Genomic DNA, 26,809 nt, shown 5'->3' with positions numbered 1-26,809 from the left:
GGAGGAGGTTTTTCATGGCAGAAGGTTCGCCGGCCTGCCGAGAGCGACCACTATAAGGAAAAGCATTTTCAATCATTTGGTCAATAAAAGTACGCGGGGTCTCGCACACCAACCCATTCGACTACGCCGGCCGGTTCCCACGAGAGTCGGTTCTACGTAACCGGAACGACCCGGATTTATATCCGACCATTTTAGCAGCATTTCCCGTACATGTATGTGGAATGTTTATGCTGCTAAAACAACAACAACAACTACGTCGGCCGACAGGTATTATTACGGTCAATTGAATAGCCGAAAATCGTCGAACACGCAAAAACACTTGTCTTATTTATGCCTCTCACAAACAAACTAAACATGTTATATTGCTAAAACTGGGAACATATTTCCAAAACGAGTGTACCAACTTCAAAAAATAAATAATCGAAATTTTAAAATTTGCCTTCTTTTTTGAACACACCTCGTACTCATGTAAGTATAATTGGCGCATAAAAAACAAATTCGAACCTCAATACGAGTACTTTGAGGTGCTATCATTTTGTAACAGGCTGCATTGGGATGCTGACTCTCAGAGGTAGAAACAAATTTTCAAAAATCCCACGTGGTCTAGTGTATGGATTTTTGGCGTCACTAGAGTCAGTGTACATTTTCGGTAAGAAGTGAAAAAATTTGTAAAATTTAAAATTTCGTCACATATTTCAATGCGGCACATCGATAAACATTAATAATTATTTTTTGTCTAATTATCAAATATTTTCTTAAGTTTTCAGAACCGTTTAAGGGTTAACATACAGTCGGGCTAATAGAAGTGTGGCCGACAAAATTCAAACTTAGAATTCAGTAACAAAAAAAAAAATTAAATGCTGCTCAGTAGGCGTATCCTTTTCGCATTACGCATTGCGCAATTGTTAGTTTTGTGCGAAATTTAGGAAGCGAAAGTTCTTTTTACATGGCGGTCGCCGTAGCCGAATGGGTTGGTGCATGACTACCATTCGCAATTTACAGAGAGAACGTCGGTTCGAATCTCGGTGAAACACCAAAATTAAGAAAAAGATTTTTCTGCCATGAAAAAGCTCCTCATAAAAAATATCTGCCGTTCGGAGTCGGCTTGAAACTTTAGGTCCCTTCATTTGTGGAACAACATCAAGACGCCCACCACAAATAGGAGGAGGAGCTCAGCTAAACACCCAAAAAGGGTGTATGCGCCAATTATATGTATATATAAAGGGTGTTTTTTTAGGGGTTAGGTTTTCAAGTTGGCACTACTTTTTTCGTAGATGGTCTTTTTGACAGCTGTCACTTGATTTATGCTCAGTTTGGTTTGCCATTTCATAATGAATAGACTTACACCTGAACAACGTTTGCAAATCGTGCAAATTTATTACGAAAATAATGGTTCGGTTCGCGCGACGCATCGAAGAAAATTTTGTTCAGCGATGAAGCTCACTTTTGGTTGAATGGGTATGTCAATAAGCAAAATTGTCGCATTTGGAGTGAACATAATCCACAAGCCATTGCTGAGACGCCGTTACATCCTCAAAAAGTCACTGTTTGGTGTGCTCTATGGGCAGAGGGAATCATTGGTCCATATTTCTTTAAAAATGAAGCCGGCCATAATGTTACAGTCAATGGAGAGCGCTATAGAGCCATGATTAATGACTTTTTCGTGCCTGAATTGGACGATGTTGATGTGGACGACCTTTGGTTCCAATAAGACGGCGCTACATGCCATGCAGCCAACGCAACAATCGATTTATTGAAGGAAGCTTTTGGTGAGCGCATTATCTCGCGCCGTGGACCTGTGGCGTGGCCTCCAAGATCGTGCGATATAACACCGCTGGACTATTTCTTGTGGGGCTATGTGAAGTCGCTTGTCTACGCAGATAAGCCCGAGACGATTGACGTCTTGGAAGAGAATATTCGGCGCGTTATTGCTGACATACGACCCCAATTGCTGCAAAAAGTGGTCGAAAATTGGGCCTCTCGGCTGGAATTTATTCGAGCCAGCCGCGGCGGCCACTTGCCCGAAGTTATTTTTAAAACATAATGGCAAACCCTTATCTTTATAATAAAGCTGAATTCGTGGCCATAACATTAAATTATATACGTTTTATTTCATCTTGAAAACCTAACCTCTAAAAAAAACACCCTTAGGTATAAGTTGTTTTTACAAAAAGAATGCCACGTACTAAAAACGATTTGCAGCAGTGTTTTTATGTACACATCTTAACGATCCAAGAATATCACGTGCATCTTCATCAAAAATTTTAAGAATTCAGAGATTTTAGAAGTTAAAAAAGTTGACGACATCCCCGGACGAGGCAGATGAAGACAAGAAGAGCCTTGATTTGTTTGTGACAAAGCCAAACTGATCACTGCGTAAAACTGAAGCAGTTTTAAGGGAAAGTGGTGTTAATATATCTGTTATATAGGTATAAAGGCACTATTCGAAAGCGTGTACGTGCAGAAAACATGAAATTCCGGAGTAAATTGAAAAAGCTGCTCTCATTATCACATATTGAAAAAAGAGTAGCATGGGCTAAGGTAAATTTAAAATGGAATCGGACAAAGGAAATATTCTTGAATGAATCTTCCTTTCGGACGAATAGTTGCATAAGTCGGGCTTAGTATTCTGCTGATAATCGAATACTTCAACGAACTGTTAAGCACCCAGTTAAGGTTCGTGTTTGGGGCTGCTTCTCCGAAAAATGATCTGGCCGCTTATTTGTGTTTACCGCTAATTTGAGTGCACTTTTGATGGACACAATTTACCAAAAAACATAATTACCGTCGGCTGCGAAGATGTTTGGAAGAAGGAGCCAACCTTGGGTTTTAGAAGAAGACAATGATCCCAAGCATCGAAAGCGCGTAGAGTGGAAACAGCAAGAAGGGATTGAGAATGGCCTTACAATATACAGACGCCTGATGCAAATTTTATTAAAAATGTTTGGCCAATAGTTAAGCAAAAATGCAAAAGAAAATAAATATAGACGGTCAAACAGTTATAGTTTTAAGGCGAATTCGACTGATTTGAAGCCGATTAGCTCCATAACTTGTGCTGAAATTAAAACAAAGTATGACTCGGAGATCTGGCATTATGCGCCCAGTGATTGGCGTGATAGCAATTAATCATCACCATTATCATGACCCGAAAATGTGAAGCTATTATAGTTATGGTGGTGACTGTACCTATTGTTGCATATGTTGCGTATATTAAATATTATGCGGCCATACAATGCAAGTTGTTAGAATGGAATTGGTCAAATAGTTTCTAAGTTATAGCGGTCACGCTTCTATTAGACGAACTGGAAATAAATAAAAGTAAGAAATTTAATTTTTGTTGCTTCATTTGAAGTTTTTTTAAATTAATCTTTTGAATTTGAGATTTGGCTTAATGCTTATAAGGAAAATGTATCAAAATCTTACCAAAGCAACAAATTGCCATGTACTTCGCCATAGTGAAAAGTTTGTCTTAGTTACTCATTGGGCTTTAGTCACAAATCTCTCATACCCTAATAAATACGTAAATAATCCCTTTTAAATGTTTTCATGTTTGCAATACATATTAAGACCAGTAAACTTTCGCCTTTCAAACTTTTTAATTGACCAATTATTGACACACAACGTTGCACTATATGTTTAACCCCATTCGGAAGAAATACTTCAAACTTTAATTATGATAATATACGGCACGAGTTATTTTATATCATAAGCCGATTTAAGGTATAAATAATACAATACTTGAACACCCTCTATTCCAAAAAACCACCAAAATGTTCACAAATGAAATAGGCCGTGTATATTTTCCGACAAACATTTTTTATCAACCAAGCTCAATGAGCCTGTTTGAAGTTGGGTAGAAAGGTTGGTGGAGGAGTATTTTGTGAGTAACTTTCAAATAAGCTCAAATTAAGATCCCCGTATCGACGCAGTGTTCTCTAAATGGATGTACCCTCTATTAAAGAAGGGGCCTGCGGGCTACTGTAATACCCTTTAGAAAGATGAACATTTATTTATTTATATTTACTGATAGCCTAGCGATAGTTCAGGCTTCAGCTCACTGGCAGTACGAACGAAATTAATCCAAACTTCCTTTCGATCGCAAGTGAATTTTTCGGTAAAGAGCTCATGTGGGTGCTATGCTAAAATGAGATTGAAAAGATTTCTTTCTACATTTGGTCCGTTCGTTAAAAGAAAGGCCTCGTTTCAGCGCAGCGGACGTTGGGCGCCGCTTAAAGAGTTACAAAAGTCTTCTCGTGACCTTTGGATCGAAGATGGTCGAAACTTAACAAAGCCAAAAATCTTCTGGTCACGATTCGATCGAAGATCGTCGAAACCTAACAAAGTCGTACCTGTTATTAGTTCCGGGAATTTTAACCGGGTACTGTCCTTCTGTACAGAAATTGTATGGTGAATGATGAAATCATCTGCTCCCAAGTCTTTCTGCTCTCATGAGGCTTATATTTAGGCATTTCACATCTTTCTTTTAACGCAAACCTGAGAAAGTTTCGGGTTTCATAAACCGCCTACCGCCAACGGAATTTTCTCAGATTTTTCACTTTTTCATTTCCTAATTGGTCCTGCTCTTTCCTGTTTTGAGTTTTCTCTGATAGTATCGCAATGAGCAGTTTCCATATTAACTGCCTAAGGAAGACTTATTTAAAGTTAAAATTAGGGGATATCCAAGGGTACTTCTCCAATCCTTGGCCAACATGTTCTAAATCACTCGATTTTTTGCTGAATCCAATCAGTTCCGCCAATCAGACAGAGCTTTAGCTGACCAGCTCTTTGATGAATTGAATACTGACAAAACTGAAATAGTTTCTTGAAAGTGTGGACAGAGCAACTTTTCATTTTTCAATAAATATTATACATATATTCAAAATTAAACCGAACGTTATAGAATTTGTCGAATCAATCACGAAAAAGATGAAAACTTCAACTAATTAACATTAAATTAATCTGAAATGAATTAGAAGTGCGAATTTTCTACTGGGATTGTACACATTGGACAGCTAAAAAGGCAGGTGTAATTCTATATAAAGGCCAGCGCAAATGTTTTGAGTTTCGATTCACTTAAACACTTAGCATAAATGGAGTCAAGTCCAGTAAAAACTTCGCCACTCAAACAGTATCCGCCCCACTCAAATCATCAAGGCCATCCGCTCAATGTGCAGCGCCGTGATATGTTTAGATTCATACGCTGGAATTTTTGGTTTACCGCCATGTATCGTCTGCCACTCGAACGATATTTTCCAACTTGGCTCCGTCACGTGGCCATCATTTTAGATTGGGCTTATGAACTGTTTTTATATTTCACACTGCTACACATCGACATACTCTTTATGTTCACTATTTATTTAAATCAGGAAAAAGGTGACTTGGAGCTGATAGTCAGTTGTATGATACAGACTGTTATCTATACGTGGGCGTTGGTCATAAAAGTTTTCTTCAAGCGCATACAATCTAAACGTTTACAAAATTTAATGGAATATCTCAATAATGAGTCTCAAATGCACTCAGCCGCTGGTAAGTAATGGGTATAGTTAAAATGGAGAAACTTTTCAGTCTATTTTAAGGATTCACCTATGTCACAATGGACGACACCGCCGCGCTGTCAAATACATGGATTACTGTATTTTTGATTTGCTGTTATGCTGGCGTCACATTTTGGCTAGTTGTTCCAATCTTAAATAGAGATCACAGTTTGCCACTAGCCTGCTGGTATCCAATCGATTACAAGGTGGGTTTGTTCGAACCAGATGTGTATTGGAAATCTCGCATAATATAATTTTTCTCTTGCATCGAAACTCAAATTAGGTTCCATATATTTATGAAATTGTTTACTTACTCCAAATTATTGGGCAACTACAAATCGCTGGTGCTTTTGGCTGTACAAGCGCCTTCTATCTGCTAGTTTCTGTGCTAATATCCGGTCAGTTCGATATCCTCAACTGCAGTCTCAAGAATATATTAGCCACCACATATCTGTATTTAGGAAAATCCAAGGCAAAGCTTATGTAAGTTTGGATTCAATTGAAAAAATGAATAATAATTTTCGTTTTCTATTTTTCGTACTATTTTTGTTGTTTTTTTTGTTTTTGGGGTCATTTACCCATTTGCTGTCCTTTCCGATTTTCTGTTTTCCAATTTTTGTAGTAAGTCTGGCAGGAAATTAAAAAAACAAAACAGACTTCTAAGAAACTTATTGTGTGGTGGTAAAGAGGTAATAAAATATATAATATGTAAGTTTTTGGTCTTATGAACATATTCAATCCGATTGAAGTTTGAGTGAACTTTGTGCATACCACTGAGAGGTTAATACTACAATATGTATCAGTCAATATCGTGAATATCATCTTCAATGAGCTGATTAGATTGGGCTGCTCATCAAACGAATATTCAAGATACAAAAAATCCTGTAAAATATCTGTGACAACAGAATCGACACATTTTTTCTCCTCGTCGAGTTTAAAGCCATTTTCAACACCACGAAAAGGTGTTGGCTGTATGTCACCGCCGTGGTTCTTAACCCCGGGCATAAAGATCAAATTATAGAAAAAGGTGTTTTCTGAAGCGGTCGCTAATTGGTAGGCAATGGCAAACCTCCCTCTCTCCATTTTTGGAAAAGCATCAAAACACATAACACAAATTGGAGGAGGATGTCACGATGCCTAAATTTCACAACCCCGTTAAAGATAGAAAATTGAAAAGCAACTCTCTAAGCCTGTTCGAGAGTTTTTGGATGATTCAGACAGATAATAAAGAAAATTTAAGGAAATAAAAAGGAAAATCCAATTGCTTGCAAATTGGAAGAAAATTTATGGAACTGCAGATTTAATTGCCCTACCGGCTTTTAAAGGCAAAAGTAAAGGAAGAGGAAGAGAATGGCAGCCTCATTTTGTAAAGATGAAGTGAAGGAGGAGTTGATTTCAGTTGTGCTTCTATCAAAATAAATCACTTGGGTGTTTCTCGCGCCCCTTCAATTCAGGTTTCTTTTGTATAGCGTTCAGCTCACCACAAATTAATTATAGGCCTGATTGATACATACAGTGTATCTTAGGGTAGAAGCGTCACATCTAACCAGCTTAGCTAATCTTTTAATTAAATACCTCTTTATATAAATCTTGTTTAATAGATTTCTGAATCATTTCTTTTTATTTTTCGAGCATGCAGTTGTATAGCAATTAAATTTTAGTAGAATAAAGTGAAAGTTTGAAGTGATTAAAAAATTTATTTTACTACAATTTTTTGCTAACGAAAGCTCTTTCATATGGAAGAAAACACCCAACACAGTTAGCAAAAAAATCAATGCGATTTCAGAGCCACCTTAAACTTGAACTTTGTTATACCAAGATTCAATGGGCTATAAAACTGCATACCATTAATTTTTCAAAAAACTCTCCTAAACAATTTTTAAATTTTGATGAAAATTTGTGGAATTCTTTTTGAAATTGCCCAAAATTTGAAACTTCAATTTAAAGGAGAATGAGCTATACCAAATTTTCAATACAAAATTATTAAAATTAGTAAAAACAAAAGAATAGTCAAGAGTTGTTATTAATCCTCTTTTATATAGTTATTTAACAAATTGGCGGGCGGCCGCCGTAGCCGAATGGCTTGGTGCGTGACTGCCATTCGGAATTCACAGAGAGAACGTCGGTTCGAATCTCGGTGAAACACCAAAATTAAGAAAAAGATTTTTCTGCCATGAAAAAGCTCCTCATAATAAATATCTGCCGTTCGGAGTCGGCTTGAAACTTTAGGTCCCTCCATTTGTGGAACAACATCAAGACGCACACCACAAATAGGAGGAGGAGCTCGGCCAAACACCCAAAAAGAGTGTACGAGCCAATTATATATTGTATATATATTTTCTTTCTCGGTTTAAGTAATTTTTCTATTTCGTTAACTCTTTCGTTTAAACTAATTTTGTTTATTTCCTCCTTATTCCAGCTTAATTTTCACTTTTTCACAACATCCCTTCTTCTTTTCTCAGAGAACTGCGCGAAGCACAGCAAATCGCCAACTGTGAGCTCAATCAATATTATAGCGCTAAAGAATATATCACCGATCTAGATTGCCTTCCACATTTGATGGATGTGAGAACTATGAAACCCAAAAATTTCCACGCCGCTTTCAAAATGGCTTTCGTACCCTGTATAATGCATCATCGCTATATACTTGTCGGACTTCATGAATTGGAGAAGCTGTACAGCTTCGTTTGGTTCCTCAAAACATTAGAAGTAACACTGCTGATTTGCTTAGTCGCATTTGCTTGGGTCAAGGTGAATTTAATTTATAATAGAATTTATAAAATTTCTAACGTAATAGTTTTCCACTTTTCATTTTCAAAGTCCACTGCTGCCAATTCGTTCCTTCGTATTCTCTCACTTACGCAATACTTGCTCTTGGCTCTCTGGGAAATGTTCATGATCTGTTACTCGGGTGAAATCGTATTTGTAAATAGCCAACGTTGTGATGAAGCATTGCAGCGTAGCCCTTGGTACTTACATTCTCGTGAGATAAAAAACGATGCTTTGTTTTTCATACTGAATGCTCAGCGACCATTTCGATTGACCGGCGGGAAGATGTATAACTTGAATGTGGAAAAATTTCGCAGCGTAAGATTGCATTTAAAAGTAAAATGTTTCTTTCAAATAATTGTGTAATATTTCTCCGTTTGTTTCAGATTTTAACTACTTCCTTTTCGATTTTGACTATTCTGCAAAAAATGGATCAGAGAGAAGCACAGTCAAAATAATTGTATTATCAAATAAATCGCTTTGTTATCGCGTAATATGGCAAGGATAATCAAGTCATCAAAAGAGATTTTAGTTTAAAGTAGATACAGATATAATTTTTTAACTTTTTATTGAATTTTTACTGGTTGTTCCATCAAATTCTTCTTATATAGGAGGAGGGTTCAATAAGTAGTCGAGTTAGAAATGAAGACACCATTTTTTCATAATTTTATTTTTTATTTCTCAACATAGTTCCCTTTTAGAAAAATACACTTCTTCCAACGCCTCCAAAAAATAAGATTTGTGAACTCTTCAAACTCTCTGTCTCGGGATTGAACTAAATCTTTTTCCCGCGAGTCATTTCTTCATGTTAGGGAACAAGAAAATATTGCAGGAAACCAATTCGGGTGAATACGGGGTGCGGCACAAATTCATAACGTAATTTATGTATTTTGGCGGCGACAACTCGAAATTAATATGCTGGTGCGTTTTCGTGGTGAAACAGCACCTTCTTTTTCGCCAAACGCGGCCGTGTCAGTGATAAGACACATTTTCACCTCAGTGGATTCGTCAATAAGCAGAATTGCCGCATTTGGGCGAATGATAATACAAGAGTGATTGCCGAAAAACCAATGCACCCACAAAGAGTGACTGTTTGGTGTGGTTTATGGGCCGGCGGCAGCATTGGGCCGTATTTTTTCCAAAATGAAGCCGGTCAGGCAGTTACTGTGAATAGTGTTCGCTATCGTGAGATGATAACGAACTTTTTATGGCCCGAATTGGAAGATATGGATCTGGTCGATATGTGGTTTCAACAGGACGGTGCCACTTGTTACACAGCTACCGAAACAATGGCTCTTATGCGCGAAAAATTTGATGGCCGAATACCTGTAATCTCACGTCGCGGCGATTTCAATTCGCCGCCAAGATCATGTGATTTGACACCGTTGGACTTCTTTCTTTGGAGTTATTTGAGAGAAAAGGTGTACGTCGATAAGCCAGCAACAATTCAAGAGCTAAAGGATGAGATAATTCTGCACATTAACGGCATAGAACCTCAATTATGCCTGAGCGTCATCGAAAATTTTGACCATTGGATGGAGGTGTGCCGCCGAGGCCGCGGAGGCCATTTGGTCAATATTTTGTTTCATAATATAATAATTTTGTTTCAATGACAATAATTTCCTAAAAAAATAGTATTTTATTCAAAATCAACACCGGCCCTTAAGACTTAACCACCCTTTACATATATAGCGTTTTTCAATAGGTGCGCTTCAACTTTTTTCCGATAGGGAAGGCGAACGACGCACTATTTTTTATTTTTCGCTTGTCATTTGTAAACTTCATTAGTATACATTTCATCATGGAACGCTACACACTTGAGCAACGATTGCAAATTGTGCAAATTTTTTATGAAAATTTATAAATTTTCCAAAAAATCATCTTCAGTGATGAAGCTCACTTTTGGCTCAATGGCTTTGTCAACAAGCAAAATATGCGTTACTGGCGACGTAATTGGCCCATATTTTTTCGTTGACGAGAACGATCGCCACGTTACTGTGAATGGAAATCGATATCGCGACATGATAAACGATTATTTTTGGCCGCAATTGAATGGTATGGACTTAGACGACATGTGGTTTCAACAGGACGGGGCCACAAGCCACACAGCACACGCTACAATTGATTTGTTGAAGAGTAAGTTCGATGAGCGCATTATTTCCAGAAATGGACCGGTCGAATGGCCGCCGCGCTCGTGTGATTTGACGCCTCTAGACTATTTTTTTTGCGGTTATGTGAAGTCATTGGTCTAACAAGCCGGCGACGATTTGTGAGCTCAGAGCCAATATTGAACGCGAAATTGCTGGAATTTCGACCGATTTATGCAAAAGAGTGGTCGAAAATTGGGTTCAACGATTGGACTTCGTAAAACGTGCACGCGGTGGTCATGCAAAATAAATCGAATTTTATACTTAAATGTACATACATATATGTTCAAACTCGATAATAAAAAAAAATTAGTTAAAAAAGTCAAACCGTTTGTGTTTTATTCAAAAAAAAAGTTGAAGCGCTCGTACTGAAAAACGCTTTATTACAAAAATAAAAGAGAAAAGCCTTCGAGTGCACTTCTGAAAAGCTTCCCATGAAAACCATCTGGTATTGGCCGTTGGCAAAAACTGTAGAAGTCTCCATTCAATGGGCAACTTCGAGACGCACAAATATAAAGTGGCGTATGCCCCAATTATATACCTATATACATAATCATGTATGGTATATACATATTTATATGCGTATAAAACTCCACCCATTTATTAAAGTCTCATTAACACTATTTATACTTGAAGGTGTAAACATTTTATCGCTAATGACCATAATAGTCGGACTTTGCAATTTACGGGCCGTACTGCATAAATCTATAAAATGTCTCACCATTGGTGCCATTAATTAGTATTTATAGGATACACTGCTGCAAAGGACTTTGATGAAATGTTGCCGGCAAGGAATCAAAACTTTAGTGCAACTCAGGTTTGTGCCAATCCCAATGGCTGTATTTTGAATGTGAAGCGCCAGGATCTGTTCAAATTTATACGCTGGCTTATGTGGTTTACCGCCTTTTGTTCAATACCGCTCGAAAATTGTCTACCAAGACGATTGAAGGACTATAGCGCGCACCTTAATGTGGCATTGGAAATATTTCTGCTTTTGGCGGTATTTCACATCTTTGTGCTCTACATCTTCACCTTTTACTTCAATTATGAAAATGGCGATTTGGAGTTCTTAGTTAGTTGTTCCATTGAAATGTTGCTCTACTCCTGGGCGCTTTCGGTAAAGATATACTTTCGACGCATACGACCCGATCTGGTCTGTGGAATTATGGAATATGTGAATAGGGAGCATATAACACACTCGGCAGTGGGTAAGCTGTGCTAGACTGTAATATTATAACTTCTGTGAATAATTTTCTATAGCGGTATTCATTTTAAAGGCTTCAGTTATGTAACAATGAAAGATTGTTTGGAGAAGTTGAATGCAGGAACAAAAACCTTCGTTTGCTGTTGCTTTTCGGGTGTAACATTTCGGCTCTTATTGCCGATTTTCTATGAGGAACGTTCGCTGCCACTGCCCTGCTGGTATCCTATCGATTATAAGGTTGATTAATAAATATTCATACTCAATTAACTATTTATGATCTTCTATGCATCCATTCTATGCATACATAAATTCCTACCCTTCCTACTTTTAGACGACTTTCATCTACCCAATGGCTTACTTTCTGCAAATCGTAGCCCAACTACAATTGGCTGCCACATTTGCTCTCAGTAGCGTCTACTTCATGGTGCTTTGCTTTCTGCTCTCGGCACAATTTGACATTCTCAATTGTAGTTTAAAGAACATAATGGCCACAGCCTACATTTATATGGGTGCCAGCAGAGATGAGTTGATGTAAGGAGTATTTCTGTAAAATGCAAGATACACACGTACCAACTGTTTTACAATATCGTATGGTTATGACCAACATTCCTTTGTTGATGCAAAGGCGGGAATGTTTATAGCATGGTTGCTCTATTAGTCCGGGAGCCAGCGGTCATTTTGACCTTATCATTTCATGCCGACTGATTTGAATACTGAAGGCAGACGCCATCCAATGGATGACGAAACCAACCGTCAGCAAGAATGTGTCATTGCGTTCATACATCTCGGCGGCGCGCGGAATATTCAATGCTTCGGCTGACGGTCTTCCCATTTTCATATGTGTCCAAAATTATGTAAAAAAATTTCAATCGGCATGAAGTAGTTTTACTTTTTAATTTATTTTACAAGTTCAGCTGACGTGTTTTCCCCCCTCTACGGCGCAGCTGACTATTTTTTTTTATTCTACTAAATGTCAACAATACAAAAAAAAATTTCAGCCGGTATAAAATGAGTTGGTAGAAATTTTTTTTCGACATGTTTCGTACCCTCCCACAATCACACCCACCGCGGGTGCGCCAGCTGATGTTCACTTTCGTTATTCATGAAAGCTAAATCACATATATAGTCAAGAATTTAACGGTATAAAAACGCAGTCCAAAATCGACCCCTGGCTCCCGGACTATATAGATTCTTTCATTAGTTCAATCGTTCAATGAAAATTGAAATGTTTAAATTTTTATTGAGATCTACCAGCTGCTTGATGAATTGGAACGTGTGTGCCTTACTTTAAGCTGTAGCCTAAGCACAATAAAGTCGACTATACATTTTTTTGTATGGAACGTCGGTAAAAAGGCCTTTAAGTTTGCTTTCTTTTTAATTACGACCACTCGTCATTCGAATTTGGGATTTTTAATGGAATTTACAATAATATTCACTTCACCTCATCCAGCCAATTGCGGGAGCAACAGTATATCGCAGACGCGGAGATCAATCAGTATTTTGTTGTCAAAGAAGTGGCTGTGGATCTAGATTGCCTACAACATTTATTGAATCCACAAATACCGAGGTCGGCGAATTTTCGTGAGGGCTTTCAACGCGCATTAAAGCAATGCGCTGAGCATCACCGCTTCATATTATGCGCCCTACAAAAAATTGAGAGTTTGTATTCGATGCTGTGGTTCTTCAAGACACTCGAAGTTACTTTCGCCATTTGCACAATAGCCTTCGATGTTGTCAAGGTAAGTTGCTTTCGTTGGAATTAAGGGAGTATAATATCTACATATGTCCACACACTTGCACTTATTTTTTTTTTATATGCATATATTGTATATATATATATATATTGTTTTTGTACATTGCAGTCCTCAAATGGCAAATCCATCTTACAAGTGCTTTCGCTGGCCCAGTATATGGTTTTGGTGCTTTGGGAAATGCTTATGATTTGCTACGGTGGCGAGATAATCTATGTGAATAGTCAACGTTGTGACGAGGCTCTGTTGCGCAGTCCCTGGTATTTGCATTCTCGCGAAGTACGTGCAGATATTTTATTCTTTTTGATGCATGCGCAGCGCGCTTTCAAATTAACTGGTGGTAAATTTTATCCTCTGCAGTTGCAAAAGTTTCGTGAGGTGAGCGAATCTGGTAAACCAAAAATACCTTTATTAATATATCAAAGCCTAAATAGTTAATTAGGTGACACTAATAAGATTTTCCTATAATACTAACCCTAAGAAGCAAGCCTAAAGTACTGAGAAAGTAATTGAAAGTTAATAATTTTGCTGAATTATTTGTCGTATTTGCGAAAGTTTATTAGACGCCAAATAAGATAATCTAAAAGATGCCTGTGAGCTAGAGCGTTCAGTTTATTTTTAGTCTACCAACTGAATTGTCGTTCCGCTACCCGACCATGACGAGCTGAGAATAGCAATAACACGGCTAAAGAACAACAAAGCCGCGGGCGCCGACGGACTGCTGGCTGAGCTATTCAAACATGGCGGCGAGGAGCTGGCAAGGTGCATGAATCAGCTTCTATGCAAAATATGGTCGGATGAAAGCATACCTGCCGACTGGAATTTAAGTGTGCTCTGCCCAATCCATAAGAAAGGTGATCCTGCAATCTGTTCCAATTACCGCGGGATTAATCTTCTAAATATCGCCTATAAGGTTCTAGCATGCGTATTGTGTGAAAGGCTGAAGCCCACCGTCAACCAACTGATTGGACCTTATCAGTGTGGCTTTAGACCTGGAAAGTCTACCATCGACCAAATATTCACAATACGCCAAATCTTGGAAAAGACCCATGAAAAGAGAATCGATACACACCATCTTTTCGTCGATTTCAAAGTTGCATTCGACAGTACGAAAAGCAGTTACTTGTATGCCGCGATGTCTGAATTTGGTATCGCCACAAAACTAATACGGCTTTGCAAGTTGACGTTGCTCAAAACCAGCAGTGCTGTGATACCAAACGAGGTTTCAGACAAGGTGACTCGCTGCCGTGTGACTTCTTTAACCTGATGTTGGAGAGCATCGTACGAGTCGCAGAACCTAATCGCTCAGGCACAATATTTTATAAGAGCGTACAATTGTTAGCGTATGCCGATGATATTGACATCATCGGCCTTAACAACCGCGCTGTTAGTTCTGCCTTCTCCAAACTGGATAAGGAGGCAAAGCGAATGGGTCTGGTGGTGAACGAGGACAAAACGAAGTACCTCCTGTCTTCAAACAAACAGTCGTCGCACTCGCGTATCGGCACCCACGTCACTGTTGACAGTTATAATTTAGAGGTTGTAAAAGACTTCGTGTATTTAGGAACCAGCATTAACACCGATAACAATGTCAGCCTTGAAATCCAACATAGAATCTCTCTTGCCAACAAGTGCTACTTTGGACTAAGTAGGCAAATGAGTAGTAAAGTCCTCTCTCGATGAACAAAACTAACACTCTATAAGGCTCTCATCATGTCCGTTCTAACGTATGACGCAGAAGCTTGGACGATGGCAACATCCGATGAAGCGACGCTTGGAGTGTTTGAGAGAAAGATTCTGCGCAAGATTTTTGGACCTTTGCACGTTGGCAGCGGTGAATATCGCAGGCGATGGAACGATGAGCTGTATGAGCTTTACGACGACATAGACATAGCGCAGCGAATAAAGATCCAGCGGCTACGTTGGCTGGGTCATGTCCTCCGAATGGATACAAACGCTCCGGCTCTGAAAGTATTTGATGCGGTACCAGCTGGTGGTAGCAGAGGAAGAGGAAGGCCTCCTCTGCGTTGGAAAGATCAGGTGGAGAAGGACTTGGCTTCACTTGGTGTGTCCAATTGGCGCCGGTTAGCACGAGAAAGAAACGACTAGCGCGCTTTGTTAAACTCGGCCAAAATCGCGGAAGTGGTTATAGCGCCAATTAAGAAGAAGAAGAACTGACAATGAAATTTTAGAGAACGGTTAAGATTCAAAAAATTGTTTAACTACTTAACGCTTTTAACTATTTCGCACGCCGTTTCATCCTAAAAAAGAACACACCTTGGCCTCCTCCTCCAAAAAATAAACGCAGACATAAACTTTAAAACCTTGAACTCCTTTACATATTACTTGGTCGTACAACGTCATTAGTCTTACACCAATATGGTGCACTGAGGTACGATATTTTACAAAATTCCTTACCTAGAACTATTCACGCGATAGAAGAGGGGATACCCTGAAATCATTTCAAATATTTAGTAAGAATAAGAAGTTACAAATATTTAATTGAAACGAAACCGATTTTCAGACATATTTAAAGGCATTTCAACCAGTGTTTCCACGTTTCGATGGCTTGCGTGCCGTATATCCTTCGAAAAAATCGCCCTCTTTCATTTTGCTTGAATATTTTCCTTCTTGATTGACACGATAACGGCCTAAAGGGCTTTGGCACTTTAACAAGACCAGGGGGCCCTACTCTTCCTCTACTACTACCAGCTGGTACCGCATCAAATACTTTCAGAACCAGAGCATTTGTATCCATTCGGACGGCATGCCCCAGCCAGCGTAGGATCTTTATTCGCTGCGCTATGTCTATGTCGTCGTAAAGCTCATACAGCTCATCGTTCCATCGCCTGCGATATTCACCGCTGCCAACATGCAAACGTCCAAAAATCTTGCGCAGAATCTTTCTCTCAAACACTCCAAGCGTCGCTTCATCGGATGTTGTCATCGTCCAAGCTTCTACGCCATACGTTTGGACGGGCTTGATGAGAGCCTTATAGAGTGTTAGTTTTGTTCATCGAGAGAGGACTTTACTACTCAATTGCCTACTTAGTCCAAAGTAGCACTTGTTGGCAAGAGAGATTCTGCGTTGGATTTCAAGGCTGACATTGTTATCGGTGTTAATGCTGGTTCCTAAATAAACGAAGTCTCTTACAACTTCGAAATCATAACTGTCAACAGCGACGTGGGTGCAGATACGCGAGTGCGCCAACTGTTTGTTTTATGAATCGAATAGCTACCAGATATCTTTAAGAGCAGCTTAAATATGATATATATTTAAGATGTACATAATTTTTTACTCTCTCTTTCTTTCAGATCGTTACGACATCATTTTCGTTCTTCACATTGCTGCAAAATATGGATATGCGCAACTGAAAAGAATTTCACTCGATTTACAGAAGGAGAAAAGCTTTCAATTTATTATAACTTAGTAGTTGCTACTCTCAATATATAGGGCTTTTAGTCGCTAAAGCACTCAGCACTGTTTTTCATTATTGTAGATGTTAATTGGGCACACTGGATACTAACACTTACGATGTCAACGATCAACGCGAAACTCGCATTTTATTCAATGATATATTCAACTATGTACATACCCGAGTTTGATGAAAATTTTTTCCCGAGTTTTTACAAATCTGATACAAAGTTCTAAACTTTGATTTATATGGTTTTTGTTGTACTATGTCTATACTTTTATAAAAAAGTAATTGAAATTACAAGATAAATAAATAAATAGTCAAAACTTACCAAACTCCTTTGACGCTGATAGTATGTGGATGTGCTTATGGTCGAAACAAGTCCATATTCTGCCGTAGAATGACTCTCGAAGCATGTTGATCTCAAAGCAATTGCCTCTTTATCCGAACTCCAGAACCTATGAAAAATATAGTGGATCGGGTAAGGTGCCGTTGAGTAGAGTTGACGACTGCGCACGATTTTCCTGCACTTTTTACCCGGCTGCCTGAAAACTCCCAAATTTCCCCGTAGTGGCGAAAGGGAAACTCTTTGCTGAAGTAAAGGGTATTTCAAAAGACGCGACCGGATGTTGTTTTAAAATAAAATATGTAAAATTTTCGATTCTTTAAGTTTCATTATTTTTATTAAAAATACGACTCTTAACAATTATAAGTGAAAAAATAAATCATTTAAATGTCCGCTAAAGAGTCGATTCATGAATGTTCAATATCTGAACGTCGAGATGGCGATATTGAAGGTTTTCCATTGCACTACACTACCAATATTCTCAACAGAACGTACAATTTTTGGTCTGTTAGTCCTTTTTCTATCCACGATAGAACATGTATCTTGACATTTTTTCTTCAACCTTTGATTTTCCGACTCATTCGGACGATTATTTCCACTAAAAAATCACGAATTTTGCGATATGTTGTTTTCTTAAAAATCGACCATTTTTTTAATAAGTTTTAATAATCTAACGCGTTGTTCTATCGTGTAAAATTGTACATCTGTCTACTTAACACATGCCAAAGATGACATAAAAAATGAATCGTCTATGAATCATTCACTACTGACATCTAGGCGTCCCTTTTGAAATATACTTATATTATATATGTTATATGTATATAATTCGCGCTTACAATCTGTTTTTTGTTTTTTTTTTTGGCGTTTGTTCAAGCTCTTCCTCCTATTTGTAGTGTGGGTCTTGATGTTGTTCCAGGTATGGTGGGACCTACATTTTTAACCCGACTCCGAACGATAGATGGTTATTTATGAGAAGCTTCATGGAGCTTTCATGGCAAAAATACTTTCGCATGTTTGCCATTGTCTGCTGAGAGACGACCGCTGTTAGTAAAAACTTTTTCTATCATTTGGTGTTTCCTGCATTTGAAATCCCCTTTATAATTGGCAAGCCCCAAAGGATTCCGCAATCGCAAAGTTCTTTACAACCTGTTTTCGTTGATCGAATATGTAAAAGCATACCTATGAGTGTATGTACATTAGAGTACCTCATCAAAAAAGTTGCGGTTTTCCACCAGAATTATAAAAGATTTACGTTTAGCTGGGCGTTTTGAAAATACCTCCAAAAATCGAATTTTTAGAAATATTTGTTCCAATAAATAACCTCAGGCCACAGAAAAGTTTAAGCTTAAAATGTCTTCATAAACTTTTTTTTAAGATAAATTTAAAGAGATCGTAATCTTGACCGATTTAGGTTCTTAAGGTATCGTTGAAAAGGTACTTTCTCATTAATTACATTTTTTGAAAAATAGACCCATTCACAGGCCTAGTTTTTGTTCTAATATATCATTATTCTGTTGAAATTTTTTTAAATATTTTTATTCAGACCTTTTAGGATTAAACACAAACTATATGATTTCTTGGAAAAAGAAATTTTTGAAAAAGATTGTATTTCTAAAAAACTCTTTTTGGAATAACTTTCAAATCGGACCAGCTGACGTAAATCGTAATATTTTTCTGAAATATTTTAAAGAGTCTTAAAATATTAGTTTGAGGAAAAAGAAATCCATTATTTTTGCGACAATTATTTAAAACTCTTTTATTGTCGATCTTTGGCTCCTGGGCGATGCTGCGACTACTAACATGTCAGTCAACTTCGATTATTTCTGTGATTTTACCCACCTTTTTTTTGAACAATTGAATTGAATTAGCAGTTGCAGTATCGGCACCATTCACAATTTCAGCGGACTGACTTGCATGTTCGCCTTTCTCAAATGAAAACTGTAAAATGTACCAAATTTTCTTCTTCCGTTGTTAAAACCCTGTAACTCGCAACTGAATGGGACAAACAAAAAACAGCCAAAAACGATCTATTGACAAAATAATGGATTTCTTTATCCTCAAACTAATATAATAAATTTTATAATTCCGATTGAAAAAGACTACCGATTTTTTTCTTATTTGGCAAGTAATGCACCCTAATGTGCGTGTGTTCTTTAAATATCCTCATTCATATCATAATTCTAAATAAAAACAATACTTTAAAAGCATTAGTTTTCTTCATTTCGATATATTTCAGTATATTAATTAATTTTTTACTTAAATCAAAATACACTATTCACAAAAGCATTCTAAAACGTATCAATCCTTATATGTTTACATTATTTCTGATTTTCTTACAACTTCAATACACTGATTATTATTTGTTTCCTACGAGTTACTTTCCATTTGTTTTCCCCCAACTTTTGCAATTTTACAAATTTTATTTCGCTTGCATAGATACCGAATGTCATGGTATGTGTGTAGAGAAGTGCAAAAATTAGCTAATCAGCGCTTTGGAAAAAATTAAATAAAATATACTCTTATGTATGTATGTACATAGACATTTTATGGGGCTAATAAATTGCAACGTTGGAGCAGAATAATTGCGTACACAGGTACAATACATACAAGGATAATAATTCAAATTCACAAACAGCTAATTTTTATAATTCCAATATAATGCCTACACACACAAGTACAATATATATATTATATATATATATATAAGTAGGTATATATAAATATTTTGCTTTCCTTAGTAATTGTTCGAATATATTTATACATAAATATATATGTTTTTGGGCGTTAAAAGTCTCTAAATGCAATTGAAGCTGGCAGCTCAGGCGCGTTTAGAAAATCAGAATCAACTAGTTAGACGAGTCATCAAAGTCCCTTTGAATTTTGAAGCTAGGCTATAAACCACTAGCCATCTGTGAGCTTTTAATGCACACAATCTGAAGCTGTTCAAAAATGGTTCCCTTTGGGTTTGATAATAATAATGCTTCTTTATTAACTGAAACCAACTGAAACCTTTCTTTAGAAATTAGAGACACCCTTCGACTTTCGCGCTTAGATGAGGAAATTTTATACGAAGTGGATCTATTGCGCTACTCGACGTATGCCGATTAAGTAACGAGACTGACGCTACAGTTCACTGTACTTTAATTTCAGGCATATTAACGCTCTATGTGAATCCACTATTATTCGAAATAGTGGCATAAAATATTTTTTCTTTTGAAGCGCATTTTACTTTAGGAAAAACATGAAAGTACGAGGGGTGCCTTTTATATTTCGGGATTTGGCAACCCTGGTGTTGCAATCTGGCAACTGACAGCTGTATCGCAAAGTTTGACATTTTTTGGCTTTTACGTACTCAGAACGTTTTGAAATACCAGCGTTATTTGTGTTGTTTACAGTAACTTAAAAGATTCATCTCGGTCCAAAAATGGAATTAAATCGTGAACATTTTCGTGCGATTGTTTTTTACAACTTTCGACGTGGATTAACTCAGCAACATTGCATGGATGAACTTAATTCATTTTTTGGCGATGAAGCTCCATCAAGGACCAGTGTTTATCGATGGTATGGTGAATTCAATCGTGGTCGTAGTTCACTCCAAGACGAATTTCGTGAAGGTCGTCCAAAATCAGTTGTTGTTCCGAAAACCATTGATGCTGTGCGCGAACTGATATTGCAAGATCGTCATGTGACCTATCGTGAGATTGAGACAATCTTAAGTATTAGTGGGACCAGCATACATTCAATATTGCATAAACATTTGACTGTCAAAAAAAGTTGTTCGCGTTGAATCCCACACAATTTGTCAATCGCTCAAAAAAAAGTTCGTGTCGATTGGACGAAGGAAATGCTCAAAAAATACGATCGCGGGGCTTCGAAACACGTCTATGACATCGTGACAGGTGATGAATCATGGATTTACGCGTATGAGCCTGAAAGTAAACAGCAGTCGACTGTATGGGTGTTTCAAGATGAACCAAATCCAACAAAAGTTGTTCGCGCACGAAGCACTTCCAAGCAAATTGTCGCCTGTTTTTTCGGAAAAACTGGACATGTCGCAACCGTAACACTAGAACAACGCAGAACAGTAAATTCTGAGTGGTACACAACTATTTATTTGCCAGTTGTCTTCCAAGAAATTAGGAAAATCAATCGCCAAAGACGGATCACTCTTCACCAGGACAATGCGAGCTCTCACACATCGGCTCAAACAACTGCATTTTTGAGCACCCAAAACATCGAATTAATGGGTCATCCGCCGTATAGTCCTGACTTGGCACCGAATGACTTCTTTTTATTCCCGTACGTAAAAAACAAACTGAGAGGTCAACGTTTTTCGACACCTGAAGAAGCGGTTGCGGCATTCAGAATGCATGTTTTGGAGGTACCTCATTCAGAGTGGCAAAAGTGCTTCGACAATTGGTTCAAACGCATGCAAATGTGTATAGATCTTCATGGAGAATATTTTGAAAAACAATAAAGTGATTTTCGATTATTAAAATTTGTTTTTGTTCTCTAATCCCGATATATAAAAGGCACCCCTCGTAGCGCGACACCGAACCCGGTGAATGAAATGAATTATTTGTTACGTCTATTGGGCCAAAGTGTAATGCGACCTATGAAGTGGTATGCTGTAATTGACCATGATTGAAAGTTTCCAATTAATTTGAGCACCTCCTGAGGCTTTTTGTTCGCTATAACCAACGAATTTAAAGTCACACCACCCGAGAACTGCATATCTGCAAAGGAGCCTCATCAGTGCTGGGCACGATCTGAAATATTAAAATCTACCGAAGATTTTCTACTTTAAAAAAACTTTTCCACATTCACTAAATCCCAAAATTACAAACTGTTTATTCAAAAATTGTGCAGTTTACTTCTTATTATGCTTAAGGCCACAAATAAACAAATTTTAGAATTATACAGGATAAGGCCTAAAATAATTGGATGACTTGACACTGAATCGGCATACTTCTGTCACACAAATAAATGTTTAAATGCAGCTTTACGAAACACCTTTTATTGGAAGCACGGATTGCGGTAACCTTCTTCAGAGCAGCCAACTGTAGAACACACCTACGGACAGATACGTATGGACCTATGGACAGATACGAAAGACAAGAAGCGAGTAGACACACTCGCAAAATCTTTGAATTTGGTGATGTCCCTGGTATTATTGACCTACTTCTCCGCTTTGCAGTTGGCCAGTCTTCTTGTTGTTACTTTCTGGTCTGTGCACCGGCCGGGGGTCTCTCTAAACGTCGCTTGAATTTATTTAATTTCTTACTCCTCCCGTGGGAATTATCTAATTGCTTTTTATCGCCTTCTCAAGTGATCTGCACCCTCTCTACCACGCCTACTGACCGCTAAGCTCATGTCTCATAAATTCACTTGCATTTCCTGGAATCAGGAGCCATCCCTTCTTCCGTGTCCCATAGATAACCACCGAGTTCTTGCTTTACTCATCCGTGCTTTGTGTAATTGTTTATCATTTGGCTGTTAATCCCGAATCCTTAGGTGGAGCTTCCCCGATATTACGTCGCACTCGAAAATACTGGTTTTCTCTACAGACGTGATTTTAAATATTGTTGCATTTCAAAAGGCATTCGCTAATGGACATGGACGGTTTTTGTTGTACATACATGTTTATCTGCTGCTATCCGATTCAGCCTTGATCACAAGTGCTCCAAGATTTCCGTGTGTGCTTTCGTTGCGGACGTACCATGGCATTTGTATCAATGTCCTTATCGCATATTCGATTGAAATGCGTGCGTTGAGAAAGACTATGTTGCTGATGTTGCGAAGAACCTGGTTATAGTTTTCAAACGCATGGTTTATCTATAAATTATTTCATGAAGGGGTATGAAATAGTTGAATGAAATAAGGTGAACCACATAGCCTCGAAAAGGGAGCTCAGTGTCAAATCAATCCAAATAGAGCTATTTTGCTTACCAATAAGATTTTCAAATTATCTTCCTAAATGAAGGTCTTGACACTTAGGCATCATGGTTGACGCATGAAAGTGGTGTGCCTAGCCAGAAGATCTTCAGCACACAGAGAATATATTTCCGTTTGGGTCTTTCCGACTCAAAAAGTCAACAAAATAAATTGGATGAGAAAAAGTTAAAGTGGAAAGTAAAAATGAGAACAAAATACAGTATCTTCGGAAATGCATCAAGGCGCGTTAAAATTTCGATCTTACAGTGCATGCAGGATGTTCAGGAAAGTAAATATTGCAGCACTGCAAACGTCAATCATTCTAAAATGTATTTTCTCTAACAAGCGTCAGTTTTGAAAAATGTCGGAAGAAAAATAAGTAGAAACAATTTTTTTGTTTTGATTATTATAGTAACAATTTCCCAAATGTCTGAGTTTTATGCAATTTAATTTTATATTCTAATATTTTTAGCGAAACCTTATCTGCGAATAAGAAGGAAGAGTTCGAAATGTTTAAGCGAAAAAAAAAGAAAACTATAAAAGTTGATAGAAATTTTGCACAAAGAAATTTTAAGCCTGCCAGTGACATACAGTATTGGCCAAAAATATAGCAACCCCTAGTGCTTTTTTGCTGATTTCCTCTAAGCAGTGAGATCCGAAATGAAAATTGTTTGCCCTTTTTTGTAGTTACATATATATTCACTTTCAAGAGAAATTTTTTTTTATTTCAAAAGTTTCACGGAAAATAGTTCGAAGTAATCAAAAATGCAAAGCGAAAAATTCGGCGAAAGTATGCTGTTTTATTAAATTTACGTATTAAATAAGCACAAATAAAATTCAAACAATTTTTTATTCTTTTTATTGTTTTGAGAAAATATAGAACCACAAAAAAGGCACTAGAGCGGTGCTATAGTTTTGGCCAATAATGTATAAAGAAATAAGAAATTTTGACAATTATTGAAAAGTTTCGCAATTAAATGCATGTCGTTAAAAACTACAAATAGCATTTCGTAAAAAAGTATGCCACAAGTTTTTTTAAAGCGAATCGGTTCATTCGAAAATGGGAATAAAGAGTAAAAAATGAGAACAATATCACTGGGATATGATTTTGCTGCCCTATCTTCTTACTGGGATAGTTTTAAAAATAAAGCGTTTGCATCTTCATATCGGGTGTTTTTTTAAGAGCTTGAGACCTTAAAATGACTAACACTAATAATTATAAAGTTTATCCTGGCTATGTTAGGATTGCATCATCTGAATAAATACAAAACAGAATTATTGTTAGAATGAATTTTTTTCATTATAATCTGGTAGAAATTTCTCTTTTTTTTTTGCGGGACAAAAATCCACAAATTGCCAGGGTATTCCATCTTATTTTAATTTAAGTTTAACATCAATTTAATTTTACTTGTCTAACTGTACTCGACTATCTATAAACTAAATAAATTTTATGATTTCGTAAAATTTTCCACGACATTTCGACATTTCACCGTCTTCTTCAGCACTTCGCTATGTGAAATTTGCGAACACCGCCAATTATGAAATTCACGCAGCAAAAAAAGCGGTCTAAAATGCAACCAAAATATAAACAAAATGTAAACATTTATGTCCCATGCATCGAATCTGCAGCGTTGCCAGTTCAGCGCATACTGCAAATCGTGATGCTTTTCCGAAGATACCCATGCATTTGTATGTTTCGGTATGACGTATACAGCTAACGGACTCTCTGTTACGTATTCTTTAAAGTATGAAGCCTGACACTGAAATTGAAGAATGCAGATGATCCGTAAACAGTAGGCCGGGTCGATTTGTGGGGAGGCAAAAAAATCGCCCATTGCTCTGTGAAAATCATATTCTAGGGATCAAAATAAGAAACTTTGCCGAAGGAACCATACCTCTAAAACGAATTCTAATGTCCCCCAATTTGGGTCGAACTTTTAATGTCTTTTGTGGGGAGGCAAAAAAATCGCCCATTGCTCTGTGAAAATCATATTCTAGGGATCAAAATAAGAAACTTTGCCGAAGGAACCATACCTCTAAAACGAATTCTGATATCCCCCAATTTGGGTCGAACTTTTTAGTTTCTTTTCTCATGTAAAGGCCAAAAATGGTGATATTTTGAAATGATTGTATGGGGAACCCCACCAGAGGAGTTCCATGGGGTGTGCCACTGGCATGGGTGGATCGGCCGTCCAAAGTTAGTGGGGGTCGGTCATACATTTAGAATCGATTAGAGCACTATAAATGGGTCAAAGTGGGATTTTTCCTTCGACCCAAATTGGGGGACATCAGAATTCGTTTTAGAGGTATGGTTCCTTCGGCAAAGTTTCTTATTTTGATCCCTAGAATACGATTTTCACAGAGCAATGAGCGATTTTTAAATCGACCCGCCCTAGTAAACAGTCTTCTGTATTAAAATTCAACTTCAGCGCATTAAAATCCTTCAAACCCTACACTCAATCGCATATCAAAATTGATTGACCCGACTAACCTAACTGCAAATGCAAGATTTTTAAGGGTTTTGATCGGGGCTACACCACCGAAGTTAACCAACACGCACGCCACAATTAAATTTAGTATCTTCAATTTTTATTTATTAATCAAATCTAACAGCTTTAAATATTTATATTTAATTATTTCTAATTGAAAGCGTAATGGCGTTCGTGTAGCATACATACGTACTTATCTACTTATAAAAAATCGTATGTATGCTTTAAAATATAAGGCATTAGGCCCCAAGAATCTAACCTAAAGAAAATGAAAGCAAATTGCCAACAGCAGAATACAATAACTTACATAAATAATAAACTAGTCGCTTATGCTATGTAAGTGTGTTACATGTTGCTCTTCGTTAAGAATTAAGAATTAAGGTACATTGGGATTTTAGAATTTGGGCGAAATACAATAAATTAAAAAATTGTGCTCTAACCTTCTTAATTTCATTTTGTTTTCTTTCTTTTTGCTTATTGTTGTTACACTTCATGTGTGGGATTCATTTACTTCTTTTTTGTTCTTTTTTTGTTTTTTGTTTTTGTGTTTATATTATTGTTTGTGTTTTCGTTTGTATTTGTATTTGTTTATTCTATCTTACACAAGTTACAACTTTTGTTTCAAAAAATGTATGCTAATTGTTCGTTAAACATCGACCGAAGTTGCTAGCATTCATACGATTACAAAAAAAAATACTTTTATTTCGCTTATATACATTTTCTCTGTTTATATTCTGAATTTATGCCTGTGTAATTAGTGTAAGTATGTGTGTTGTATTATTGATTTGGTTGCATTCAGATGGTAATTTCCAGGGATAGGCAATGTAATTTACAAATTAAAAAAATATTTTTACTTTGCGATCAAGTTTTTTTTCTTATCAAATTAGTAATTGATTTCTATTTTTTGTTCAAGAATACTTTTTCTTTGATTTTTTGTTTCTCAAACCTAATAAAGATTTTATAATTTTAGTTTTATTTTGTTGTAATCAAAAATAATGCACAATTTTTTATTTTAATGAAGTTTTTTGTACTCAAAAATTACGTAATATTAGTAATTGAATTATATTTTTCGTTAAAGAATATTTGTTCTTTGATTTTTTTGTTATTTCTTTTGTCTCAAATATAATTAAATATTTTCAGTTTTTAAATTTTTTTTTTGTGCTCAAAAATAATGAGCAAAAATATAATTTTTGCACTCAAAAATTAAAGAAAAAAAAAA

The 26,809-nt window shown here is 36.9% G+C and overlaps 2 protein-coding genes across 2 annotated transcripts; both read left to right on the top strand.

The window, feature by feature from the left end:
• Positions 1-5,090: 5,090 nt before the first annotated feature.
• On the top strand, positions 5,091-8,761 carry LOC129253490 (odorant receptor 83a-like). Its single transcript, XM_054891893.1, has 6 exons — positions 5,091-5,526; positions 5,577-5,740; positions 5,818-6,017; positions 7,997-8,285; positions 8,493-8,621; positions 8,690-8,761. The coding sequence occupies exons 1-6, from the start codon at positions 5,091-5,093 to the stop codon at positions 8,759-8,761; spliced, it is 1,290 nt and encodes a 429-aa protein (XP_054747868.1).
• A 2,467-nt stretch (positions 8,762-11,228) lies between these two features.
• Positions 11,229-16,780, top strand: LOC129239004 (odorant receptor 83a-like). Its single transcript, XM_054874262.1, has 6 exons — positions 11,229-11,658; positions 11,728-11,891; positions 11,986-12,185; positions 13,105-13,393; positions 13,517-13,783; positions 16,721-16,780. The coding sequence occupies exons 1-6, from the start codon at positions 11,229-11,231 to the stop codon at positions 16,778-16,780; spliced, it is 1,410 nt and encodes a 469-aa protein (XP_054730237.1).
• Positions 16,781-26,809: the final 10,029 nt, after the last annotated feature.

This window comes from Anastrepha obliqua, chromosome 1, assembly GCF_027943255.1.
Source record: "Anastrepha obliqua isolate idAnaObli1 chromosome 1, idAnaObli1_1.0, whole genome shotgun sequence".
Classification (NCBI taxonomy): Eukaryota; Metazoa; Arthropoda; class Insecta; order Diptera; family Tephritidae; genus Anastrepha; species Anastrepha obliqua.
The sequence above is the reverse complement of the archived record's forward strand: the minus strand, read 5'-3'. Positions and strand labels throughout refer to the sequence as shown.

Coding starts and splice junctions, on each gene's coding strand:
- LOC129253490 (XM_054891893.1), top strand. CDS start 5,091: ATGGAGTCAAGTCCAGTAAAAACTTCGCCACTCAAACAGTATCCGCCC. Junction 5,741..5,817: donor GGTATCCAATCGATTACAAG/GTGGGTTTGTTC, acceptor AACTCAAATTAG/GTTCCATATATTTATGAAAT. Junction 8,286..8,492: donor TCGCATTTGCTTGGGTCAAG/GTGAATTTAATT, acceptor GAAGCATTGCAG/CGTAGCCCTTGGTACTTACA.
- LOC129239004 (XM_054874262.1), top strand. CDS start 11,229: ATGTTGCCGGCAAGGAATCAAAACTTTAGTGCAACTCAGGTTTGTGCC. Junction 11,659..11,727: donor TATAACACACTCGGCAGTGG/GTAAGCTGTGCT, acceptor TTCATTTTAAAG/GCTTCAGTTATGTAACAATG. Junction 13,784..16,720: donor AGTTGCAAAAGTTTCGTGAG/GTGAGCGAATCT, acceptor TCTTTCTTTCAG/ATCGTTACGACATCATTTTC.